Source organism: Microcaecilia unicolor, chromosome 3, assembly GCF_901765095.1.
Source record: "Microcaecilia unicolor chromosome 3, aMicUni1.1, whole genome shotgun sequence".
Lineage (NCBI taxonomy): Eukaryota > Metazoa > Chordata > Amphibia > Gymnophiona > Siphonopidae > Microcaecilia > Microcaecilia unicolor.
This window is the reverse complement of record NC_044033.1, coordinates 103028818-103051392: the sequence shown is the minus strand read 5'-3', so window position 1 is coordinate 103051392 and position 22575 is coordinate 103028818. Positions and strand designations below refer to the sequence as shown.

At 46.2% G+C, this 22575-nt stretch overlaps 1 protein-coding gene across 2 annotated transcripts in view; it reads left to right on the top strand.

Annotated features, from left to right (window-relative positions):
• Positions 1 to 22575, top strand: part of XRN2 (5'-3' exoribonuclease 2) — a 363942-nt gene that overhangs the window by 37893 nt on the left and 303474 nt on the right. For both annotated transcript variants that reach the window (XM_030196221.1, XM_030196223.1), the window contains exons 5-6: positions 9509 to 9567; positions 9653 to 9742. In XM_030196221.1, the coding sequence (XP_030052081.1) occupies positions 9509 to 9567; positions 9653 to 9742 (149 nt within the window). The remainder of the gene's footprint in view (positions 1 to 9508; positions 9568 to 9652; positions 9743 to 22575) is intronic.

Sequence of the window (22575 nt, the reverse complement as noted above, 5' to 3'; positions counted from 1 at the left end):
AAAAAAAAAAACATTGGCGCGAGGTGTTCAGGGTCAGCTCCGCTATGGTGGAGAAATTTAAACGCTGTGCAGTTTGTCAGCGCCGAGGAGTTGGTGCTAGCGGGGCTTATAAATTTTGTTTGGCGCTTGTAGATTCAGCGGCACCTCCTTCTCCGTCGGCGGCTTTGACTGCTGCTTCTCAGTCCGTCGCGGTTTCTTCAGACACCTTCGCGAAGCCTATAGATTCTGACTCCGCGATTTGTGCGCGAAATGCGGCCATCTTGTCGCCAGTTGCAGCTTCTCCAGCCAATATTTCAGCTGTTCAGTCTTCGGGAGCACACAGGCAGTCAGAGATGGGGTCCCTGGTACAGTCGGCAGGAACTCAGGAAGTGGGGTTTCCCCCTGAGTTTGTCCTGCAGATGTACCAGGCCTTTTTAATGAAGAAGGCTGGTTTAGGTGCAGCAGTTACTGGGGAGTTCTCAGGCTCTGTTCCTTCTGCAAAGAAACCTAGAGGCTGTGATCCTCAGATAGATTTGTTTGTTGATCAAGATATGCCTTTCTTAGAAGAAGAGGAAGGTCTAGCGGAGGATGTTTGGGATGATCAGGCTCATGTAGATCCTAATTCAGCACCTTTTTCTCAAGGAGAGGATCCTTCTGTAGCAAGGATATTTCATAAAGAGGATTTACAAGAGCTCATCTGTTTCTTCCACTCTGCATTTTGAAGAACATCCTACGACTCCTGAAGTCCATAAGGTTGATTTGTTGGTTAAAGACACTAGATCTTCAGCTAGAACTTTTCCCATGCATCAGGATATTTGGGATGTTATTAAATCTCAATGGGAAGTCCCAGATTCTGCTTTTCATCCAGCCAGATCTATGTCTCTCCTTTACCCAGTACCAGAAGTAGACAAAGCTCTTCTTAAAGTTCCGGTGGTTGATGCGGTGGTATCGGCGGTTACAAAGTGTAACACGGTTCCTGTTGACGGAGGAACAGCTCTTCGAGATATTCAGGACAGGAAGTTGGACTCTCTGCTTAAGAATAGTTTTGATGTTTCATCTTTGGCGGTGCAGGCGGCTATTTGCGGATCTTTGGTAGCTAGAGCCTGTTTTCGCTGGGCAGAGAGAGTCCTAGATAGATCCACTGATGATCTCGTTACTATAGATATAGAAGTGGCCAAGATTGAGACGGGGTCTGCTTTTTTAGCAGATACCTTGTATGATCTGCTTAGGGCTTCTTCTAAGTCTTTGGCTTTGGGTGTTGCAGCTCGCCGATCTCTTTGATTACGAGGTTGGTCGGCGGATGCGGCTTCCAAATCTAAGCTCAGTAAGTTTCCTTTTAGGGGCTCCTTTTTATTTGGAGAAGACTTGGATAAGTTGGTGAATTCTTTGGGAGAAGCTAAGGTGCCTCATCTATCTGGGCGGGGTTCTTTGGTCGCGGTAGGTCGAGAGATTTTCGTAGATTTTATATTGGCCGCGGGGTTCAGGCTCAGAGATCTCGGTTTTTTAGTAGATCTCAGTCCTTTCACGGTTTCTGTAGAGGAGGTAGAGTCTCAGGTACTGGTTTTCGAACCCCCTCCCTTCCCAATGAAGATGAGGGGGCCTCTCCTGGTTCCTGTAGGAGCTCGGCTTTCTCAGTTTTATCAGAGGTGGGCCCACATAACTTCAGACTAGTGGGTCGTGGAAGTCATTCGCAAAGGTTATGCCTTAGAATTCACAAGGCCTCTCTCGGACCCCTTTCTGGAGTCTCCCTGTCACTCGCGTCAAAAGGCAGCCGCGGTTCGGGAGACTCTACAAAGGCTCTTAGATCTTCAGGCTATTTGCCCAGTCCCTTCTTCAGAGTGCAGACAGGGTCGTTATTCCATTTATTTTGTGATACCCAAGAAGGAGGAGGGATCCTTTCGTCCTAGTTTAGATCTCAAAGCTGTCAATCAAGCTCTCAGAGTCTCAAGTTTTCGAATGGAGACTCTTCGATCAGTTATAGTGGCAGTTCGGACTGGAGAGTTTCTAACGGCACTAGATTTGACAGAAGCTTACCTACGTATTCCTATTCGGCCTGGTCACTACAAGTTTTTGAGGTTTGTGATCCTAGGTTGCCATTTCCAGTTTCGAGCTCTGCCTTTTGGTCTAGCAACAGCTCCGCGCACTTTTACCAAGGTTATGGTCGTGGTAACAGTGGCTCTCAGGAAGCAGGGAATCTTAGTCCACCCGTACCTAGACGGCTGGTTAATCAGGGCAAAGTCTTATCAAGAGAGTTGCCAAGTTACGGATCAAGTGGTAAATTTCTTGCAATCTCTAGGTTGGGTGGTAAACATGGCCAAGAGTTGTCTGATTCCTTCTCAGTCTCTGGAGTATGTAGGAGTTACCTGCGACACAGCTCAGGGGAGAGTTTTTCTTCCCCAGGGCAGAATTGTAAAACTCCGGTCTCAGGTATTAAACTTACATCACAGATGCGACCTTTCTGCTCGAGATTATCTTCAGGTCCTGGGGTCCATGGCAGCGACGATAGAGGTAGTTCCTTGGCCAGAGCTCATATGAGATCTCTACAATGGTCTCTACTATCCCGGTGGTCCTCTCAGACGGACTCTCTGCTAATGAAGTTACCTCTCAGATCCCAGGAGCGCAGTTCTCTCTTCTGGTGGCTACGGACAAAGAATCTTCTCATAGGAATGCCGCTAGAGTCTCCTCAGTGGATAGCCTTAACGACAGATGCCAGTCTTCGGGGCTGGGGAGCCCATTGCTTGGGCAAATTGACCCAAGGTTTCTGGTCTCCTCTGGAGGCGACCAAATCCATCAACCTTTTGGAGACCAGAGCTTTTCGGCTAGCTCTGCTGGAGTTTCGTTCCCTCCTGGTGGGCGAGGTGGTACGAGTTCTCTCGAACAATGCCACAGCGGTGGCTGATGTCAACCGCCAGGGGAGAATGAAGAGCCGCCTTTTAAGTCACGAGACGGCCAGACTCATGGCGTGGGCAGAAGTTCACCTCTACGCCATTTCAGCCTCCCATGTAGCAGGGATAGAAAACATTCAGGCAGATTTTCTCAGTCGACACACTCTCGATCCAGGGGAATGGTCTCTCAGCGATCGAGCATTTCAGTTGATAGTAGCGCAGTGGGGCACTCCAGGCCTAGATCTGTTCGCTTCCAGTCTCAATTCAAAGGTTCCTCGATTCTTCAGTCGCCGAAAGGACACAAAAGCTGCGGGAATAGATGCCCTCTTACAGAGGTGGCCTTCCGGACTCCTTTACGCGTTCCCTCCGTGGCCTCTCTTAGGTCGCCTTCTGCAGCGGATCGCAGAACACAGGGGTCTGGTAATTCTGGTAGCTCCAGACTGGCCTCGTCGGCCTTGGTACATGGACCTTCAGCGTCTTCGGTCGGCGGTTCCTCTTCGTCTTCCAGTTCACAAGTCCCTGCTGTTAAAGGGCCAATCCCACGTCCAGACCCAGCTCGATTTTGTCTTACGGCTTGGCTCTTGAACGAGCTCGATTAACTAAAAGAGGTTATTCGGCTTCAGTAATTGCTACCATGTTGCGGTCTCGTCGGTGCTCCACATCTCTAAATTATACCCGCACTTGGAGGATTTTTGAAGCTTGGTGTGAAGAGGCTGGTATTTCTCCTTTTTGGGCTTCTGTAACGCAGATATTGGATTTTCTGCAGTGGGTATTTGAGAAAGGTTTGTCTCTGTCCACTCTGAAAGTTCAAACGGCAGCCCTTTCCTGCTTCAGGGGTCGAATTCAAGGTAAGACCTTAGCTAGTCTTCCCGATGTCGCCCGTTTTTTGAGGGGAGTTAGTCTTCTTCGCCCTCCAGGTAGATCCATTTTTCCATCTTGGGATCTCAATCTTGTTCTTTCGGCTCCAACTGGTCCTCCTTTTGAGCCGTTGTCTGAGTCTTCTCTTAAGGATTTGACTCTTAAAGCGGTGTTTTTAGTGGCCATAGCTTCAGCAAGAAGGGTTTCGGAGTTGCAAGCTTTTTCCTGCAGATCTCCATTTTTGGAATTTTCTAAGGAGCGAGTGGTTCTACGTCCGGTTCCTTCTTTCCTGCCTAAAGTGATTTCTCGTTTTCATCTTTCTCAATTGGTTATTCTTCCGGTTTTGGATTCCAGCTCGGAGGAGCAGAGGAAGTTGCGTACTTTGGATGTTAAGAGAGTGCTTAAACGCTATCTCGCAGTTACTCAGGATTTTCGTCACACGGATCGTCTTTTCGTTCTTGTTGCAGGTTCCCGCAAGGGGTTGGCTGCTTCTAAACCCACGCTATCTCGATGAATTAAGGAAATGATAGCTTCTTCTTACATTCTTGCAGGTAGAGTGGTTCCAGAAAGTGTTAAAGCTCATTCCACGAGAGGGCAGGCAGCTTCTTATGCGGAGTGCTTTTTGGTACCTCCAGTGGATATTTGTAAAGCAGCAACGTGGTCCTCTCTTCATTATTTTTCTAAGCATTACAGACTTGATGTACAGTGCCGGCAGGAGGGTATCTTTGCGTCTCGAGTACTTACAGCCGGCTTGCTAGGGTCCCTCCCGTAGGACTACTGCTTTGTTACTTCCCATCAGTCCAATCCTGTTCCAGTCCGGAGGGATGCTAAGGAAGTAGAAATTAGGCCTTACTTGCTAATTTTCTTTCCTTTAATCCCTTTGGACCAGACCAGGCCCCTCCCGTGTTCTTTCAACTTTTCAGAATTTTTTTTTTCTTCTGTTTCGAAGTGAGTTAGTTCGTTTATCAGAAATGGAGTTGTTTTCTAAGTTGATAGATATTTAAAAAAAAAAATCAATTTATTATATATATAATATTTTATGTGGGCCATACCACTTCTCTGGTGAGAGTTGCTGGTGAGCTCTAATACACGGCTTCACCGTTTGTTAAGCACATTCAGTGAGTGCTTGGTGGCTGCTTTGATTTCACAGTGCACAGAAGGGTGTTCTCTCTTTCTTTTCTACTTTGTTAGTCAAATACTGAGGCTAGTGTCATATGGCCAGGGCTCTCATTGGCTCTCTAGTCTCAGAACTTTCTCAGTCTCCACCTGCTGGTAGGCGTGCACAACCCATTAGTCCAATCCTGGTCTGGAGGGATTAAAGGAAAGAAAATTAGCAGGTAAGGCCTAATTTCTACTTTTCCATTATGGAATCCTGGGCTAATGCGTTTAAATTTAAACCCAATAAGGATAAAACTCAATGTATTGTTTTTTCTTCACAGCATAACAAGTCTATTCCCAAAGCTCTAGTTACTCCTGATAATACCCTCCCAATCTCGAACAGCTTGAAAATTCTTGAGGTCACGCTGGACAGCCATCTGTCGCTTGATAGTCACATTAAACAGATTACGAAGAAAATGTTTTTATCTTTGTGGAAGCTTAAATGCATCAAACAGCACCTGCCAAAAGATATATTTCGAACCCTGATTCATTCTATGGTCTTAAGCCACATTGACTACTGCAGTGGAATTTTCGCTGGTTATACACACTTTATTCTGAAGAAGCTCCAGACGGTTCAAAATACCGCAGCCAGACTATTCTTTGGAAAATCTCGCTTCGACAGTGCGCAGCCTCTTAGTGCAAGACTTCACTGGCTTCCCATTAAGGACCGTATTGATTTCAAGATCTGTGCCTTAACTCATAAGATTTATGGCGAAGCACCAGTTTACATGTGTAATTTGATTGATTTACCTGCTAGAAATTCCTTGGTGTCATCTTGAACTTATCTAAATCTGCACTATCTTTCATGCAGGAATTTAAAATACAAGACTATCTACACTTCTTCCTTTTCGTTCATCAGCCCGCGAACCTGGAATGCTTTGCTGAGGCTCCTGAAAGAAACACAGGATCATCAAGCATTTAAAAATTTACTAAAAACGTATTTGTTTAGTAAAGCCTACCCTGAAGTCAACAATGCTGCTTAATCCCCTTTTTTCCCCGTTTTGTTAGTTTACCCGCATTTCACCCTCTGTCAGCTTCCCTTTTGCTGCTCTTGTATTCCCATCCGTATTCTCTTATTTTAGCCACTCTGTACTTAAATTTGTAACCTTTGTATACTGGACCAAATTTATCCTGTTGTATTATGTAATTTTCCAGTAACTTTGTTAGCCACATTGAGCCCGCAGAAGCTGGGAAAATGTGGGATACTAGTGAACCAAATAAATAAATAAATAAAGTATTGAAATGTTTACAAAAGCTTCAAAATAACGCTACTTGGCTGACTTGTAGTGCACACAAATTCGATGAAGTGATTCCTTTGTTGAAAGAGCTACACTGATTTCCAGTGAGAGCATGTATTAAATTTAGACCATGTATATTGGTTTTTCAAAATTTTTTCAGGATTAGCACCAAGCTATAACAAAATCTTTGATTGTTTGAACTTCTACACATAGATCTTTACGATCTATAGAGTCATTTCAGCTGTCTTTTCCTTCAAGATGTGGGATAAGCTGAACTCTTTGTTTCTTATCAAGCTGTTTTACATTGGAATTCCTTGCCACTTAACATTAGGAAGGAAACTCAGAATTTATTAAAAAGAAAAAAGTTAAAAACTTTTTATTTCAGAGATTTTTATATTTATATCTTTTATTTAAGTGTAATACATTTTCTGTTGTTTTTGAGATTAGAAATGTTTATTGTTCTAGCATATGGCTAGCTTCTTAATTTGTAATCTACTCTGTATTATAGGATAGTAGTGGCAATATGTGCTTTATTATAGTGCATTTATATTTGCTTTTCATGTAATAGTTTGTTATATATTGGAGACCAACACTTTGTGGTAAATTGAAAGTGTAGGTTAGGACTTCCCAAAGCCATTTAATTTTTCAGTAATGTAATGAATATGCAAGACTGAAATCTACATGTAATAGGCCTCCACTTTATTTGGGTTTATCTTATTAATATTCATTGTGAACTTCTTGAAAATCAAACTGTGGGGTTGTCAGGATTGGGGAAACCCTAACCTAGATAGAACTGGCTTTTGTTTTTATTATCATAGAGTGAGAAGACGCAGTAAGTTAGTTCATTAGTAATTGGTAACTTGTTGCTGTAACTGAAGGGCTGAGAGAAGTCGATCCAGATCTTCTGAAATTTGTAGCCAATGTGATCCCATTTATTACTTTGAAAATTCAATTCACACATCCACAGCTGACAAACCAAAATACATTTTAATAGGAAGAAAGTGGGTTGATTCAAGTATCACTCTCCTCTCAGCTTCTCTCTTCCAGCCAGTCTTTTTTTTTTTTTTTCTTCTTCAGCCCGTCGCCCTCCATCTCACAGAATTTGGAGATGGTAACTCTTGGTGCAGGATTAATAACGAATGTCTACCAGAGAAAGACTTCATTGGAGGACTCCTATTTTCACAAGCAGGCTGTTGTATTCTTATAGATGGGTGATGGCATCCAACAGAGCCAACTGCAAACGTTGACAAGTGAGATTATTGGAGAACTTTCTAGCAGCATCCCACCATTCATGAACTGGTGCCTTTCCACCTGACACGCAGGCAGGGTTCCCTCAGTCTTGTTTTTTCCGTGGAGCAGGGAGGACCTGTTTTGTATTTTCATTGTGCGTTTCTTTCTCTCTCTCTTTCGCAGTGGCTTCCTGTGTAGGTGTTTTTTTCGACTTACTGGCTTTTATTTGTTCTTCTTCTTCTTTTTGTTTTCGAATTCCCCTTTATTTTAACTTCATTTTTTTGGCTCTTCAAGTTTCCTTCATTTTTCGTTAGCTGCTAGGCCTGTTTAGGGTGGAGCACTAACCTCAATTTGAATGCAGCCTCTCGGTTCACATATAAGGAGTTTAATTTGGCCGCGATTCTTTTCTCGATGTCCAAGAAGATCCCCAGTGGCTTCAAGGGGTGCTCCGAATGTAATTGAATGATTTATATGACGGACCCACACTCTTGGTGCATTGGGTGCCTTGGGCCTGACCATGAGCCTAAAAATGTAGTTGAGGAAACGGAGGGCACTACAGGCCCAACAGGGGAGACTTTTTGGCTCCTGGAAGGCTGGTACATCATTATCAACACCGCAAGCATCAACCTTAATGACTGCCAACTCTTCTACATCAACTGGGAGTGCACCAGCATTGAGAAAGTCTCCACCTCTTTCAACATTAAGCACTGAGAGTAGGCCCTGGGGACCGGTCAGCATTGGACCCGAGACAGGACACATACAGGTTTGATGACATCCTTGTTGGCACGAAAAGATTGCGATGCTGAGCATCGGGGGAAAGCCCAAGAAGCACAAGCATCGGTTCTTGCTGACGCACGGTGCTGGGAGCACAGGGCATCAGCTTCGTTGATACCCGAGAAGGGGAATGCTGTTAATGGGATTGACGTTTACAGAACCCTGAGTGGTGTAGAGCGAATAGAATCAATCAATCAATTTTTTTTTTTTTTTTTTACTCGTTCCAAAAGTACAAAGACTAGGGAACTGAAATAGCACTGTTACTCAAAAGTTTTTTTCTGTAGACAGACAAAAGGGTTGATCAAGCACACAATTTCCCCACTTTACAGAGAGTTGGAGTACTTCTTGAGCTTTGAAACTTAGGAGCCAATGAGATCACTGCATGCAGGAAGTGCCATGCATGTGCTGGACTTTACACTTAGGTTCTGAGCTCTGGGAGAGCTGTTCATCCTGGCAATGTGCAGTGACATCACCCACTTACGCATCTGGTTTAGAGTTACCATATTTTGTCCCCCAAAAAGGAGAACACATGCTCCACCCCGTCTCATTTTCCCCTCCCCCCTGTCACATACCCCATCTCCCCCCCTCCCCTTACTACTGCCCTGGTGGTCTAGTGACCTCTTCGGGGCAGGAAAGAGCCCCCTCTTTCCTGCCTGGAGCACTGCCCTGCATGCATCCTTCCTGTTGGTGATCCTCGGCACTGATTCAAAATGGCCGCAGAGAGTTGAAGTCTCGCGAGGTCACTTCAACTCTCGGCGGCCATTTTGAATCGGCGCCGAGGATTACCAACAGGAAGGATGCATGCAGGGCAGCGCTCCGGGCAGGAAAGAGGTGGCTCTTTCCTGTCCCGAAGGCAGAAGAGGTCACTAGACCACCAGGGCACTAAGTAAGGGGAGGGGAGGCTAGCAATCTGCCCGTTTGTCCGGATTTCTGGACAAACGGGCAGGCTGGCGGGTAGCCGTCTGCCCACCAGCCTGCCCTTTTGTCCCAAAATCCGGACAAACGGGCAGATTGGCAAAACCCGCCCAGTTGCCTGGACATGCCCTCAAAAAGAGGACATGTCCAGGTAAATCCGGACATATGGTAACCCTAATCTGGTTAGTCTTTCTGTCTCTGGAAAGCACATCTTTCAGTTGAGCAACAATGCTGTATTTGAACTGCCACATAATCTGCACATACTCAGAGGAGAATATGTGCAGTATCAAGTGACTGCAGCAGTCTGCTGTCTCTTGTTTTTATCCTTTTACATCTAGTGATAGCTGCTTTCATGGCTCTTTGGTTTGATTTGGAGGTAAATGCTACATTTTATAAAACATAACTCAGCCTGTATTAATCAAATTTTTCATTATGGAGAAGGAGCTTTTGTAATCCTTTTTTTCTTTCTAGGTGGATATCTTCCTCCAGAGGAAGTAAAAGAAAGATTTGACAGCAACTGCATTACTCCAGTAAGTAGGGTTGCACTTCATAGCATATTGCAATGTACTGGAAGTGCTTGAACTATTGGTCTAATCTGCCTTGTTCTTGTTGTAGGGGACTGAGTTCATGGACAATCTTGCTAAATGCCTTCGCTATTACATTGCTGATCGGTTGAACAATGACCCTGGTTGGAAAAATTTAACAGTAAGGTGTATGTTTATGTACTTCAAAAAGATTAGTTATATTATCTCCCTTTATGTTGATATCTCTGAGGAAACTGTAGTTACCATTGGCAATAAGGTAATTTGTGTGGAATAGGGAGGACCGTATTAGGTTTCTCAGCATGTAGTTTTGAAAGCTTTTCTACTCAAGGATGCATTGCTATAATAACGTAAGCTAGCCATATATCTAGAGTATGTATAAACTGTTCAGAGTATTTTTTATTTGTACTGTATCTGTACTGAGACTTCGTATTCCTATGAACATAAGAGACTGCAGACACATTCAAATTTTTGGACCTTGTATATAGTAAAACCTCACCAAGGTTTCATAAAAATGTCCAAATGTTTTAAGAATAGATTCGGGTAAGGGGGAGAGAGAGGAGTTAGGAAGCTCAAATACAGTATACTAAAAAAAAAAACCCCTTAAATTCACATTACATTTTGTATTAAGTAAAAAGTGTGCGCTCAGTGGGGTGAAACTGAACCCCCAGTGACGAATTCGTAAATTACATCTCATTGTACAGGAAAAAACATTCACAGTGCATACAGGGCTCCTTTTATAAAGCCGTGGTACTGATTTCCCCTGCAGTAAATGCAACGAAGCCCATAGGAATTGAATGGGCTTCTTTGCATTTGGTGTGCGGGTATCAGTACCGAGGCTTTGTAAAAGGAGCCTACATCCCAATTATTATTAATCAGCAATTATGCAAAATATTTATGTATTTTTTAATGAATCTTCACCGTGTCTAAATAATCCAAACAGTATTTCCAGTAGGGTGCAGTTATAAACAAGATCAAACACCATCACTCAAAGTATATGAATAGTGGAAGTCTCACAAATGGTTATAGTTGTTCATTGAAACTTTCTTGATTGTGATTTATTCATTCAATCTTGGTCTCCTGTTTCACCGAAAACCAGCTTCCTCAGGAAGATTTCATAAACCTCCAAAATAATAGGCTATCCACTCTCTTTCTGCAAAACAGTCTTAAAAACCTTTTTACAATTTTAAAACATATACTCAGTCAACCAAATTGAAAAAATGTATACAAATATATTAGAATAAAAGAAAAAGCATTAACGGTATCCTAGGCACCAAACATGAATCTTCCATCAATAAACTGTCCAAAACAAACAAACTGCCAATCCAGGTTTGATGGCAGATTTGTTTGACCCCTATAGTATCTTTCTCACTTTTCCTTCATTCTGTTATATATATTTATTTATATATTTTTTGATTTTGTTGGCCAAGTTAAAACGCCATGAAACTGGAGTCTTAACCAGTGGAAGTTGAATGGTTATGCTTCAATAATAACATAAATTGTTGCCCAGTTGATAGCGTAGTTTATTAAATTGGAACAAGTAGCAACATAAGCAGCTAAGGGATAGCTTCTTGGTATTTCATTATTGACAAAATTAAAGCCTAGTTTTATAGCTGTATGAGCGATTAGCAGTCTTAAATGTGAGCAAGATGGTGGAGGCCCTGTCTTTAGTGGAGATTTGTCTGTCTTTGACATCTTGAATCATGTCATTCTTTTGTCATGTTTGGCATCTTTGGGGTTAAGCCCCCATTAATGTAAAATATTTTAAACCTTTTCTGGGGAGGGTTCAAAACACAAAAAGGCAATGAATTATCTAATTGTTGATGATATATATCAGAATTTTCACCAGATCAACTTTATTGCCTTCTTATGCACCTATACCTTTTCTGACTGGTAATTAAGAAGTCTAATCTTTCATACAAAATATATGTTGATGATTTCCAGCTGTTCTGCTTTGTGATTCTAATCCATGTGATGCCACGAATACCGTGTCTCGTTGTCTTTGACTGTAAGATACTGTTTATGCAATAACAAGTTACAGTTAGGCCACTTTAATACCATATTAAATAGTTTGCAGCAGTTATAAAAATGAAGAAATTGGCAGCTAGCTAGAACCAATGATTCGGGTATATTTTGTATGGATAGATGAATGCTAAGCTATGTTATTTTAGTATTTATTTACTTTAGGATTTCTCCTTGTATTTTATCTCATGTGGCCCTCCTTTTTGTGGTCTAAAGAGGATAAAAATATTTTTCTTTCATAGCTATATTGTTATAACTTTAATTTAAAGATCCATATTTCCAGTTCAAGTTTGTATATGACTTGTAAATAATGTAAATGCATTAAAAAAATAGTTTGCAGCAGGTTACAACAAGATACTAAGGGCCCTGTTTACTAAGCCGCACTAGAGACGCGTGTGACAAAACAATGTTTTTTTTAAATATGTAAAACTGCCTTAATTCTTGAAGTGTATTTCTCTAATTTGGCCAGCAGGTGGTGCTTGCTCATGCTTAAAGCTGTTACAGAGAAAAGACCAGTACTGTGGCCAAACTTTTTTTTTTTTTTGTAACTTGTTCTGAGCTCTGGCTTTTGCCCCAATTTTAGCCAGGGAGACAAGAGAGGCATATCTCTTTGCTCAGAGGCCCTGTGATCAGTTATATTTGATAATTTGTGAGCAGCATATTTCCTGATCTTCCCAGGTACTTTTTAGAAAGTAAACAAATGTTTAGTTACTTTTATAATTGATCCATATTTTAGTTAGCTGTTGTTTGCTGATGGCACTTTTTCTGTTCAGTATTTTTAAGACAATAAACAATTTTCAGTTTATTGCCTGTGCTTGTCTGGACTGATAAAGAATCCTGGTTGTTTGTGTGTTGGGTCTATGAGTGCTTTTTGGGAACTGAGGGACCACTGGGAGTGTGGTCCCAGTAACCTAGAAATCATTAGGGATAATTTGAGAGTGGGAGACTCGCCCAGAGGCGGTTGTGACCCAGTCAGCGGGAGGAGGGTGCCGGTGTACAGTACAAGCGGCAGGTGAAGGCGGACCTGAGCTGTGTTGGGGATAGACCCTTTTAGTGGCAGTGGGGTAGCTCCAGGTGGGTGGCTAGCTGTTTCATCACAGCGCATTAGCATTTTTAGCGTGCACTAACAATTAACATGCACTGACTGTGTAGGCGCCCACAATATTCCTATGGGTGCCTACTCGGTGCTCTAATTTTGTACACTCACTAAAAATGCTAGAGCACCTTAGTAAACATGGTCTTTAAGCACAATTTGTCCAGTGTGTCACAAATTTAGCAGAAAAAAACAAATCGTGGCTAATTTTACAAAACTATACACCAGTCCCATATAAATCCTAGCAACTGTCTCAGTCAAATTGGGTCCAGTAATTTATTCAGTTAAAGCAAAATCTTCACACTGTTTTTAGAGTTTTCTAGCTCTCAAACATTTGTTCACAATTTTCATATTTTCATATTTTTCAAGGCAACCTCAGCGGCGCTCATTGCCAAAAATATAGACCTGGCAATGTAACTAGCGCCCACTTCTTCATCGGTTCAGCCGATTTTCTTAATTTTTAAATTTCAAACTCTTTTATTTTTATCAATTAAATTACTTATCTTTTCTTTTGTAATCAGACCAAGGGGTTCAACTGCCCGACATGCATGTTTCGCTCTGCACCGAGCTGTGTCAAGGGCTGTCCCCTACAGTCTCTCCCAGTGTCAGCTCTACTCTATTATAGCGGGTCTAAAATAGGACTAGTTTAGCACGGGGGAAAATTGGTGTAGGTACATAGATGACATTTTTTGTCTTACGTTCTGGTAATTTAATTTTTTGTTGTAAAAGTGGCTTAACTTCTGTATGATTACCGCACACAAACATCAAAAGACTTCTATGAGCCATGCTCCACATGCTTTTACCCTGCTTGTTTAAGGCTGATATGTCTTTAGACCTACCTTTGATCAGTCTGATTTTTAGGTTAGTTTGTGTGTCGGGTGTGGATTGGTGTAACAAATTGGTGTAACAAATCACTCCTATCTGTACCCTTCTCCACCACCGCTAACTCCAGACTCCGCCCCTTCTGCCTCGCAGCACCTTATGCCTGGAACAGACTTCCTGAGCCCATACGCCATGCGCCCTCCCTGCCCATCTTCAAGTCCTTACTCAAGGCCCATCTCTTCTCCCTTGCTTTTGGCGCCTAACCACCTTCCCCATTCCTGTTACCTACACTGACTACGTAGTCTGTTACCGTTAGATTGTAAGCTCTCTTGAGCAGGGACTGTCCCTCCCCGTGTTTAAACTTGTACAGCGCTGCGTAACCCTGGCAGCGCTATAGAAATGCTAAGTAGTAGTAGTAGTAGTAGTAGTAACTGGCTTTACTCTGGTCTCGCTGCCACACTATTACCAGTACTACAAATTATCCAAAGTACAGAAGCATGTTTTAGTTTTTGGTTTGGTTGTCAGGTCAGGATTTTTCCAGTTGTATTTGCTAACTTATCCTTTTATCTTATGAGCCCATCCATTTTCTGAGGTTTTCTAGAAAAGCTATGCCCTGGAGCTATACTTCTGTATCTTAAGATCTTTCTTATCTATGGTTCCAGTGTTACTGAATGTGCAACCTATTAGAGGAAACTAACATGCTGTATTTTAGGAAGAAGGTGAAGTGCTTCTTCTTTATTCAGGCCTTTGAAAATGTTTGCCTCTGATTTTAATTTTGCTGTTCTTTTCATCTGACCATACCATTATCCTCTCCTACCAGCAGATGGAGGTAGGGAAAAACTGGCCTTTCCTTGTCATCAGCAGCAGATGAATCCATTAACTGGTGGGTTGTATTCGCCTACCAGCAGGTGGAGATAGAGAACACTGAAAAACCATAGTGCCTCTTGGACGGCTAGCCTCAACTGCCTTCAGTATTTCTCTATCTCCCAGCAGGTGTGGACGTAGCTTGATCAGCTCCTGGATTTCAGACTGCCTGGGGTGGCTCCTGTGCTTTGCCAGTTGAGCAGGGGTGTTGTGGCTTTTGGTGCCCACCTTAAAGGCATATAGGTTTGCCCTTTCCCTCCCTTACCCATTCCCCCTGCCTCCCGGAGTCCCTCTGTTGCTGCCTGCCTCCAACTTTCCTCACAGTGTTAAAAAAAAAAAAAAAAAGAGCGTGCTTTTACTTCGTGGCTGTTCTGAGGCTTTTCCCAGAGATTCTGGTTCTGTGCAGCTTGACCGGAGCTCGTTGTCTCGGTCTTCTAGGTGAGAGTGGTGCCCAGCTCCTACGGGGAGGTCCCCTGGACGCTGTTCCGAACGGGGTAAGTTTTGGCTTGAAGCCGCCATTTTATTACTATATTTCCATCCAGTCGGAAGATGGCTGCTGAGGGAGTTAAGCACTGCTCCCCTTGTGGTAAACGCAGATCAGCAGCGGGGCTGTGTAAAACGTGCTCCTTAGACGCTCACGCTGGTATGAGCATGGCGAGCGATGTTTCTTCCCGCTCGATGGAGCTGGCAGCGGGCGCCATTTTGGAAGCGCCGCATGTCTCGACCCTCGCGGTTGCTGAGGAGTCTGAGTGCAGGGGGACGCCTCGTTTAGAGGCTGCCAGAGGAGCTCCTACATCCTTTTCTCCTAATTCGGAGGCGGAGGGCTAGGGTGAGTTTTTCTTCCCTGAGTTTGTGCTTTTAATGCATAAGGCGTTCATGCTGAAAAGAGCTCTGCCGCAGGTGTCTGACACTGCGTTGCATTCTGGCTTCCCTCCGGGTGCTGAGGCCCCGGGGATGGCTTCAGATGTTATTTCCTCCCCCGAGTGTTGGAAACACGCTAAACATAGATGGGTAAATTCCCCATCTGAAAGTGGCGCATATCCTTTCCCCCCCCCCCCCCCCCCCCCCCCCCCCCCCCCCGTGGTCGGGCTGTGGGGAGTCTGAGGGGTCTGGCAGACCCTCAGGGACGGATGATCCAGAGGAAGGGTGTCTGCCACTGAATTTGGATGATGCCAATGCGGTCCGGATTTTCCACTGCGACGAGCTGCCAGCTCTTATTACTGACGCCTTGCAGGCCCTCTCGATTGATGATCCTGCTGAAGGCGAGGCCTCCTCTGTTAATCTTAGGATGGCAAGTACTAAGAAGCCTACTCGGGCCTTTCTGGTGCATGACTCCATACAAGAGCTTATTTCTGCTCAATGGTCTGACCCTGATGGGCCGTTGAAAGTGGCCAGGGGTATGGGTCAGCTTTACCCTCTGCGTGAGGAGCACTTGGCCCCTTTGGGGATGCCTAAAGTGGATGCATTGGGCGGCTGACATGGCTTCTAAGCAAATGCTGGTGAGGCTACCCTTTCTGGGCCTCCTGTTATTTTGAGAGGAATTGGAGAAGATTGTGAAAGACCTGGGGGATTCTAAACCCCAGCGGTTACCTGAGGATAGGCCGAGGCCTTCTTCCAAAGGTTCTGAGTTTCCCTTCTCTTCCAGACCTCGCTTCCGTGAAGCTCGCAGGTATCGCCCGGGGCGCTCTGCTGGTTTTTCTCAACGTACCCGTTTTCAGCAGAGAAACTCCTTTTGCTCTGACAAATATTCCGCAGGGGCCAGGTCAAGGCCAGGAGTTCAGGGCGTCCTCCACAATGATGGGACGCCGTTCCACTCCTCCATGCCTGCAATAGGAGGATGTCTTTCCCTCTTTCTAGAGGAGTGGACCAAGATTACCTCGGATCAGTGGGTCCTGGACCTGATCAGAGAAGGTTACTGACTGGAATTCGGTGCCCCGGTGAGAGACGTGTTTGTGGAGTCCCGATGCGGCACTGCCGTAAAACGGGCGGCGGTAGAGGAGACCTTACAAGTCTTGCTGTACCTTGGAGCGGTGGTCCCGGTGCCTCCCGCCGAACGCGGCTGCGGCTGCTATTCCATTTATTTTGTCGTGCCTTGAAAAGGCAGGTCTTTCAGACTGATCCTCGACTTACGAAGACTTAATGAGGCCCTCATAGTACGACATTTTCGCATGGAAACCTGTGCTCCGTCATTGCGGCGGTTCAGCCAGGAGAGTTTCTCATGTCTCTGGACCTAAAAGAAGCATATTTGCACATTCCTATCTGGCCTTCACACCAGCGGTTCCTCCGCTTTGTGGTTTTGGGAAAACATTTCCAGTTTCGGGCCTTGCCTTTTGGCCTAGCCACAGCTCCCTGTACCTTCTCCAAGGTAATGGTGGTCGTAGCTGCCTGCCTCAGGCGAGAGGGTATCAGAGCTCACCCTTATTTCAACGACTGGCTCATCAGAGTGGATTCGGCAACCGAGAGTCGTCTTGCCAGCCAGAGTGGTGGCAGTCCTGCAGGCGCTAGGCTGGGTGGTCAATATACCCCAAAGTCACCTGACCCCCTCTCAGTCTCTCGAGTATTTGGGAGTCCGGTTCGACACGGCATCGGGGTTTGTCTTTCTCTCCGACCAAAGGCGGTGCAAGCTTCATAATCAGGTCCGTCTGCTCCTGCGGATGCCTCGCCTGTGAGCTTGGGACTTTGTCCAGCTGCTGGGTTCGATGACGGCCACCTTGGAGGTGGTGCCTTGGGCGAGAGCGCATATGAGGCCTCTGCAGATTGCCCTGCTTCAACAATGGTCTCCAATGTCCCAGGAATATCAACGCAGACTAACGTTGCTCCCTGCGTCCCAGCTCAGTATGGAGTGGTGGCTCTCCGACAGGATGCTGCGCAAAGGAATGCCTCTTGCGCTTCCTTCTTGGTGCCTGGTGATAACAGATGCCATCCTTCTAGGCTGGGGAGCGCATTGCCAGGGAAGCTATGCTTAGGGTGTGGACACCCGTGGAAGTGGGGTGATCCATCAATCGCTTGGAACTGAGAGCGATATTCCAGGCTCTTATGGCCTTTCAAAAGACTCTGAAGGGGCTTGCTGTTCGGGTTCTGTCAGACAACACGACAGCGGTGGCATACATAAATCGTCAGGGAGGCACTCAGTGCAGGGCCCTGGCCACGGAGGCCGCTCAGATTTGCCACTGGGCCGAGCTACACCTGCAGCTTCTGTCGGCAGCTCATATAGCAGGTCAGAGCAACGTGCAAGCCAATTTTCTCAGCAGGCATCAAATCGACCCAGTGGAATGGGAACTGGCAGAAGAAGTTTTTCTTCAGATTTGTGCCAAATGGGAGACTCCCGGAATGGATCTAATGGCGTCAAGTGCAAACGCCAAAGTACCTTGCTTTTTCAGCAGAAGGAGAGATCCTCACTCGGCAGGGTAGGATGCTCTGGCTCAATCCTGGCCCTCGGAGCTCCTGTATGTGTTCTCTCCTTGGCCCTTGATAGGGCGAGTCAGATTCGACAGCACCGAGGTCTGGTGATTCTCATCGCTCCAGATTGGCCAAGGCGTCCGTGGTATGCGGATCTCCGCAAGATGTTGGTGGAGGCTCCGGTGCATTTGCCCCTGGTGCCGAACCTGTTGGTTCAGGGTCCGGTGTCTATGGAGGATCCCTGCCGATTTGGTCTTAACGGCCTGGCTATTGAGAGGGCGCAATTGAGAGACAAGGGCTACTCTAACAAGGCCATCTCCACTCTCTTGCAGGCCCGCAAACGGTCCACCTCCGCAACTTATGCTCGGATCTGGCGCAAATTTGAGGCGTGGGGTGTTTCAAAGGCGATCACACCCACGCGGGCTACAGTCTCGACAGTGCTGGACTTTTTGCAGGAGGGCTTACAAAAAGGCCTGGCTTACAATTCCCTGCGGGTGCAAGTGGCAGCATTAGCATGCTATCGAGGGAAAGTCGCTGGCTTGTCCCTTGCTGCTCATCCGGACATTGCCCGATTTCTCAGAGGGGTGCTTAGGCTCCGTCCTCCCGTCTGGTTGCCCTGTCCCGCCTGGAACCTGGGGCTGGCGTTTAAGGCTCTTCAGTGTTCGCCCTTCGAGCTGCTTAAGCGAGCTTCGGAGAAGGATGTGACTCTCAAGACAGTCTTTTTGGTGGCCATGACATTGGCTAGACGCGTGTCTGAGCTGCAGGCGCTGTCCTGTCGGGACCCTTTTCTGCAATTCTCGGAGTCCGGAGTAAAGGTACCTACAGTGCCTTCCTTCCTGCCTAAGGTGGTTTCAGCGTTTCACCTGAACTAGTCCATTTTTCTTCCTTCCTTTTCTAGGGAACAGTTCCCGGATTTCTTCGGCAAGTTACATCTTCTGGATGTCCGCAGAGCGCTGTTGCAGTATCTACAGATGTCAAATGACTTCAGGACTTCTGATCGCCTTTTTGTCTTGTTGTCAGGTCCTCGGCGTGGAGGCCCGGCGTCTAAGGCCACTATAGCCCGTTGGCTCAAGGAAGTAATTTTTTCTGCGTATCTGCTTTCAGGTCGGTCTCCGCCTGAAGCGTTTAAGGCGCATTCCACGAGAGCGGTTTCCTACTCGTGGGCTGAAACGGGTGCACTCTCTCTTCAAGAGATCTGTAGTGCGACTACTTGGGCTTCTCAGCTCTCATTTGTCCGGCATTATAGGCTGGATGTTGCAGCGAAGCAGGACTCTATTTTTGGAGCACAAGTGCTTGCTCAAGGTGTGGGCTGTTCCCACCCTAAGTAGGGATTGCTTTTGTACATCCCATCAGTTAATGGATTCATCTGCTGCTGATGACAAGGAAGGGAAAATTAGGTTCTTACCTTTGTAATTTTCTTTCCTTTAGTCACAGCAGATGAATCCATGATCCCTCCCTGTCTGACTTGTTTTTTGTTCAGATCTTTCATGCAGATATAGATCTCATTGGGAGAAGTTGGATACCAGTTCTCAAAATTTCTACATGATGTTCTACCACAGGAGGTTGAGTGCATCCCTCCTTTGTATGGTTATTGCTCCTGTTCTGGGGCGTTTGTTCGCTGTGAGGAAAGTTTATGTTATTATACCTATATGTTTCACTCTTCTTTGGAAATCTCAAATACTGAAGGCAGTTGGGGCTAACCATTCAAGAGGCACTATGGTTTTTCAATGTTCTCTATCTCCACCTGCTGGTAGGCGGATTCAACCCATCAGTTAATGGATTCATCTGCTGTGACTAAAGGAAAGAAAATTACCAAGGTAAGATCCTAATTTTCCCTTTCCAGTGAACTCACCGATATAACTTGCTGGTGCCCAGAGATAAACTCCAGTATTTTCTGTACCACTAGCAGATGGTAGGTTGTTAATGCTGGTTCTCCCAGTCTCGAGCATAGCTTCCTGCTGTGCTGGCTGCAGCTGCACAATGAGGTTGAGCCTAAGTTGCTCCCAGGTTCCCAGTTCCTGAACAGACCTGGTTGAACGTGGAGCATGGCACTGCTGCCCTCAGTTGTATTTCTTAGTGCCCGGTGGATGATGCTTTGTCTCAGCCCTGCTAGAGGAGGAGTGGGTCCCGATCCTCCTCCTCTCCGTTGTACACCCTGTTTGAGTTCCTTTTCCCCCAGTCTCCTGGGCAGATTGCTGTGCTTCATGTAGCTTTATTCCCGTTTACAGTGGATAAAGCTATTTGAGTTTTAAAAAAGAAAAAGTGAGCGGGGGGGTGGAGAGGCAGCGGAGACCCTGGGCAAAGTTGACCCGAGCAATCAGTCAGGCTTGCATGCACTGGTCACATGGCCAGGTATGCCTGCTGGCATACACTATTCTACCTGCAAGAGTCAGCAGCTGAGCACAGATACTGGCTCTGTCTACTCCTCTTGCAACAAACTGTTTCTGACTTGCGAAATGGTCCCACGGTTGGGGGGGAGGGGGCAGGCGCTGTAGTTGTCTCACAGGTTCCTTGCACAGATGCATCGGGACCCATGGTCCCGATGTCTTCAATGGGAACAGTAGTCATGTTTGAACATGTTCTTTTCTCTCCTGCAGTTTCATTGCAGCAGGGAAGTTCACAGCTCCCATTGGGAACTGGGTGGGTTCCTTCCCCACCTACTCCATGGGTTTCTTCCCCACCCACCCTATCTGTGAGGCAGAGGCTGGTCTCTTGACCAGGAATGGGGCCCCTAGGGGCCTGGGGGAGGTCAACTGGGGCCCAATGCCAGGGCCAAGTACCACAGAGGGCACCAGGTGGTTCTGAGGCGCTGGATGGTCCCTAGAGGATTTGGAGAGTCTTTCAGACCCCCCGTATCCCCTCAGATTTGGATTCTGTGCAGATTCCTCCTCTGAGATAGGAAGAAGAAGAGCAGTCCCATGTGATCCACCTTTTTGGATGAGAGAATCTCTCTCATCTTATTGATACGGTTATGAAAGCTCTTGGCCGTCCTAGAGCTCCTGTTGCTGACTCCTTTGAAGGGATCCCTCTGCTGGAGGGATTGGCAGGGTGTCCTCCAAAGCATTTCCTACTTTACAAGGCCCTTTCATGCTGGTAGCTTCTCAGTCCGTCAGCTGCCAGGACACTTGGGCGGTGTGCCTGGCCTTGGATTCCTTCCCCTGATTTGGAGGAAGGTGGTCCAAGTAAAGGTGGACAACGCCATGGCAATAGCTTAAATCAACAAGTAAGACAACACTAGGAGCCAGGCTGTGGCGTTGAAAGCCTCTACTGTTGGGCGGGAGGACAGCTGCAAGTTGTCAGTGGTCCTTTAAATTCCTTCTGCTTTTGAAGAGTGGTTCGGGCCAAGTCTTGATAGAGTTTGGGTTTACAGTTTTTCCAACTGAAATCTCCCAGGGCCCTAGCTCCTTTCCAAACTGCTTCTTTCATACCAAATTCATGGTAGCAGGCTATGATGTCTCGGGGTTGCCCTCCCCTCTGCTGGCCCATACTCCGATGCGCTCTATCAATGACTAGCGTGTTACCTTCCAGTGGCCCTTCCTCTCCAGACCGCTCTTTCAAATTGATCTTCTTCTGGTATGCTTTTAAATCTGATGTTACACCTCCTGGAGCGATTTTCTAAGTCTTCCACTGCTGATTCCATTTCCAGTCGCAGACGTTGTTCTCTCTGCAGAGCTGCTTGCAGTTCCTGCACTTCCTCTCCCAGCGCGCACACTCTCTCTTCTGTCTCCGCCATCCTTGCCCCGATTTCTTTCATCTCTTCTCGGAGCTCCGCTACTGAGGATTGGATTCCCTTCCGGGTGGTAATCATCTCTGCCTTCAACTCCTTGAACCAGCGGGTGATTTCATTGCGATCCAGGTCTGGATTACTCACTGTGAGTTCCTCGGTGTCTAGTTCGGACTCCGAGTCTCCGGCCGCCATCTTGCCGCCTCGTGTTCCCGATCGCGGCCCTGCTGCTTTGCTCGTTTCGCTCTTGTCTCCTGTGTATTTGAACTTCACTAGCCGTTTTTGCGCTGCCATTGGTGTGGGCTGCTAACCGCTCGAAATTTTTTGCGGTTCGCTTTGTTTTGGAGGTGGGTTATTAATTTTAGGCGCTGTCTGGTGCGGAGCTAACCGGTCAAGCGTCCATGTCCGAGCGCTGACGCCACCGTCAGTGGTCCTTATTGTGGGCAAGGACAGTGTACAGGTGGACTTTGCCAGCTGCTCCCTGTTAGATCTAGGGGAATAGGACCTGGGGGTGTCTGCATTCTAGCTCATTCTGGGGGTCTCCGGTGTTCGACCTGATGGTTATTCACTCCAATTCTAAGGTTGAACATTTCTTCAACAGCAGGAGGGAGGTGGCCTCACAGGGGATAGTTGGGTTGACTCAGCTATGGCGAGAGGATTAACCCCTTTTTGTCTTCCCTCTGTGGCGTCTGGTAGGCTGTTAATTGCTCAACAATCTTAATTTAGTCCTCCTGGTGGCTCAATTTGGCCCCATCAGCAGTGCTATATGTACCTGGTGTGGCTGTTGGTGGCCAAACTGCTCCCACTGCCAAAGGGTCGTGGTCTTCTTCATCGGGGTCCAGTGGAAATGGAAATAGGCATTTAGTGAGATGGGATTTCTCCCCAGATGTGATCTCTACTTTGCTTAGGTCCTGGAAGTCTTCTGTGTCCCTGGTTTATGTGCAGATCTGGAAGGTTTTCGAGGATTGGTGTGCTGGGTTGGCACTGCCCCCTCTGATCCTTGGATTTCTTGCTTCAGGTCCTGGATTAGTGTCTGTTACTTGGCTTCCTAAATGTCCTAGTGATTGCCCTT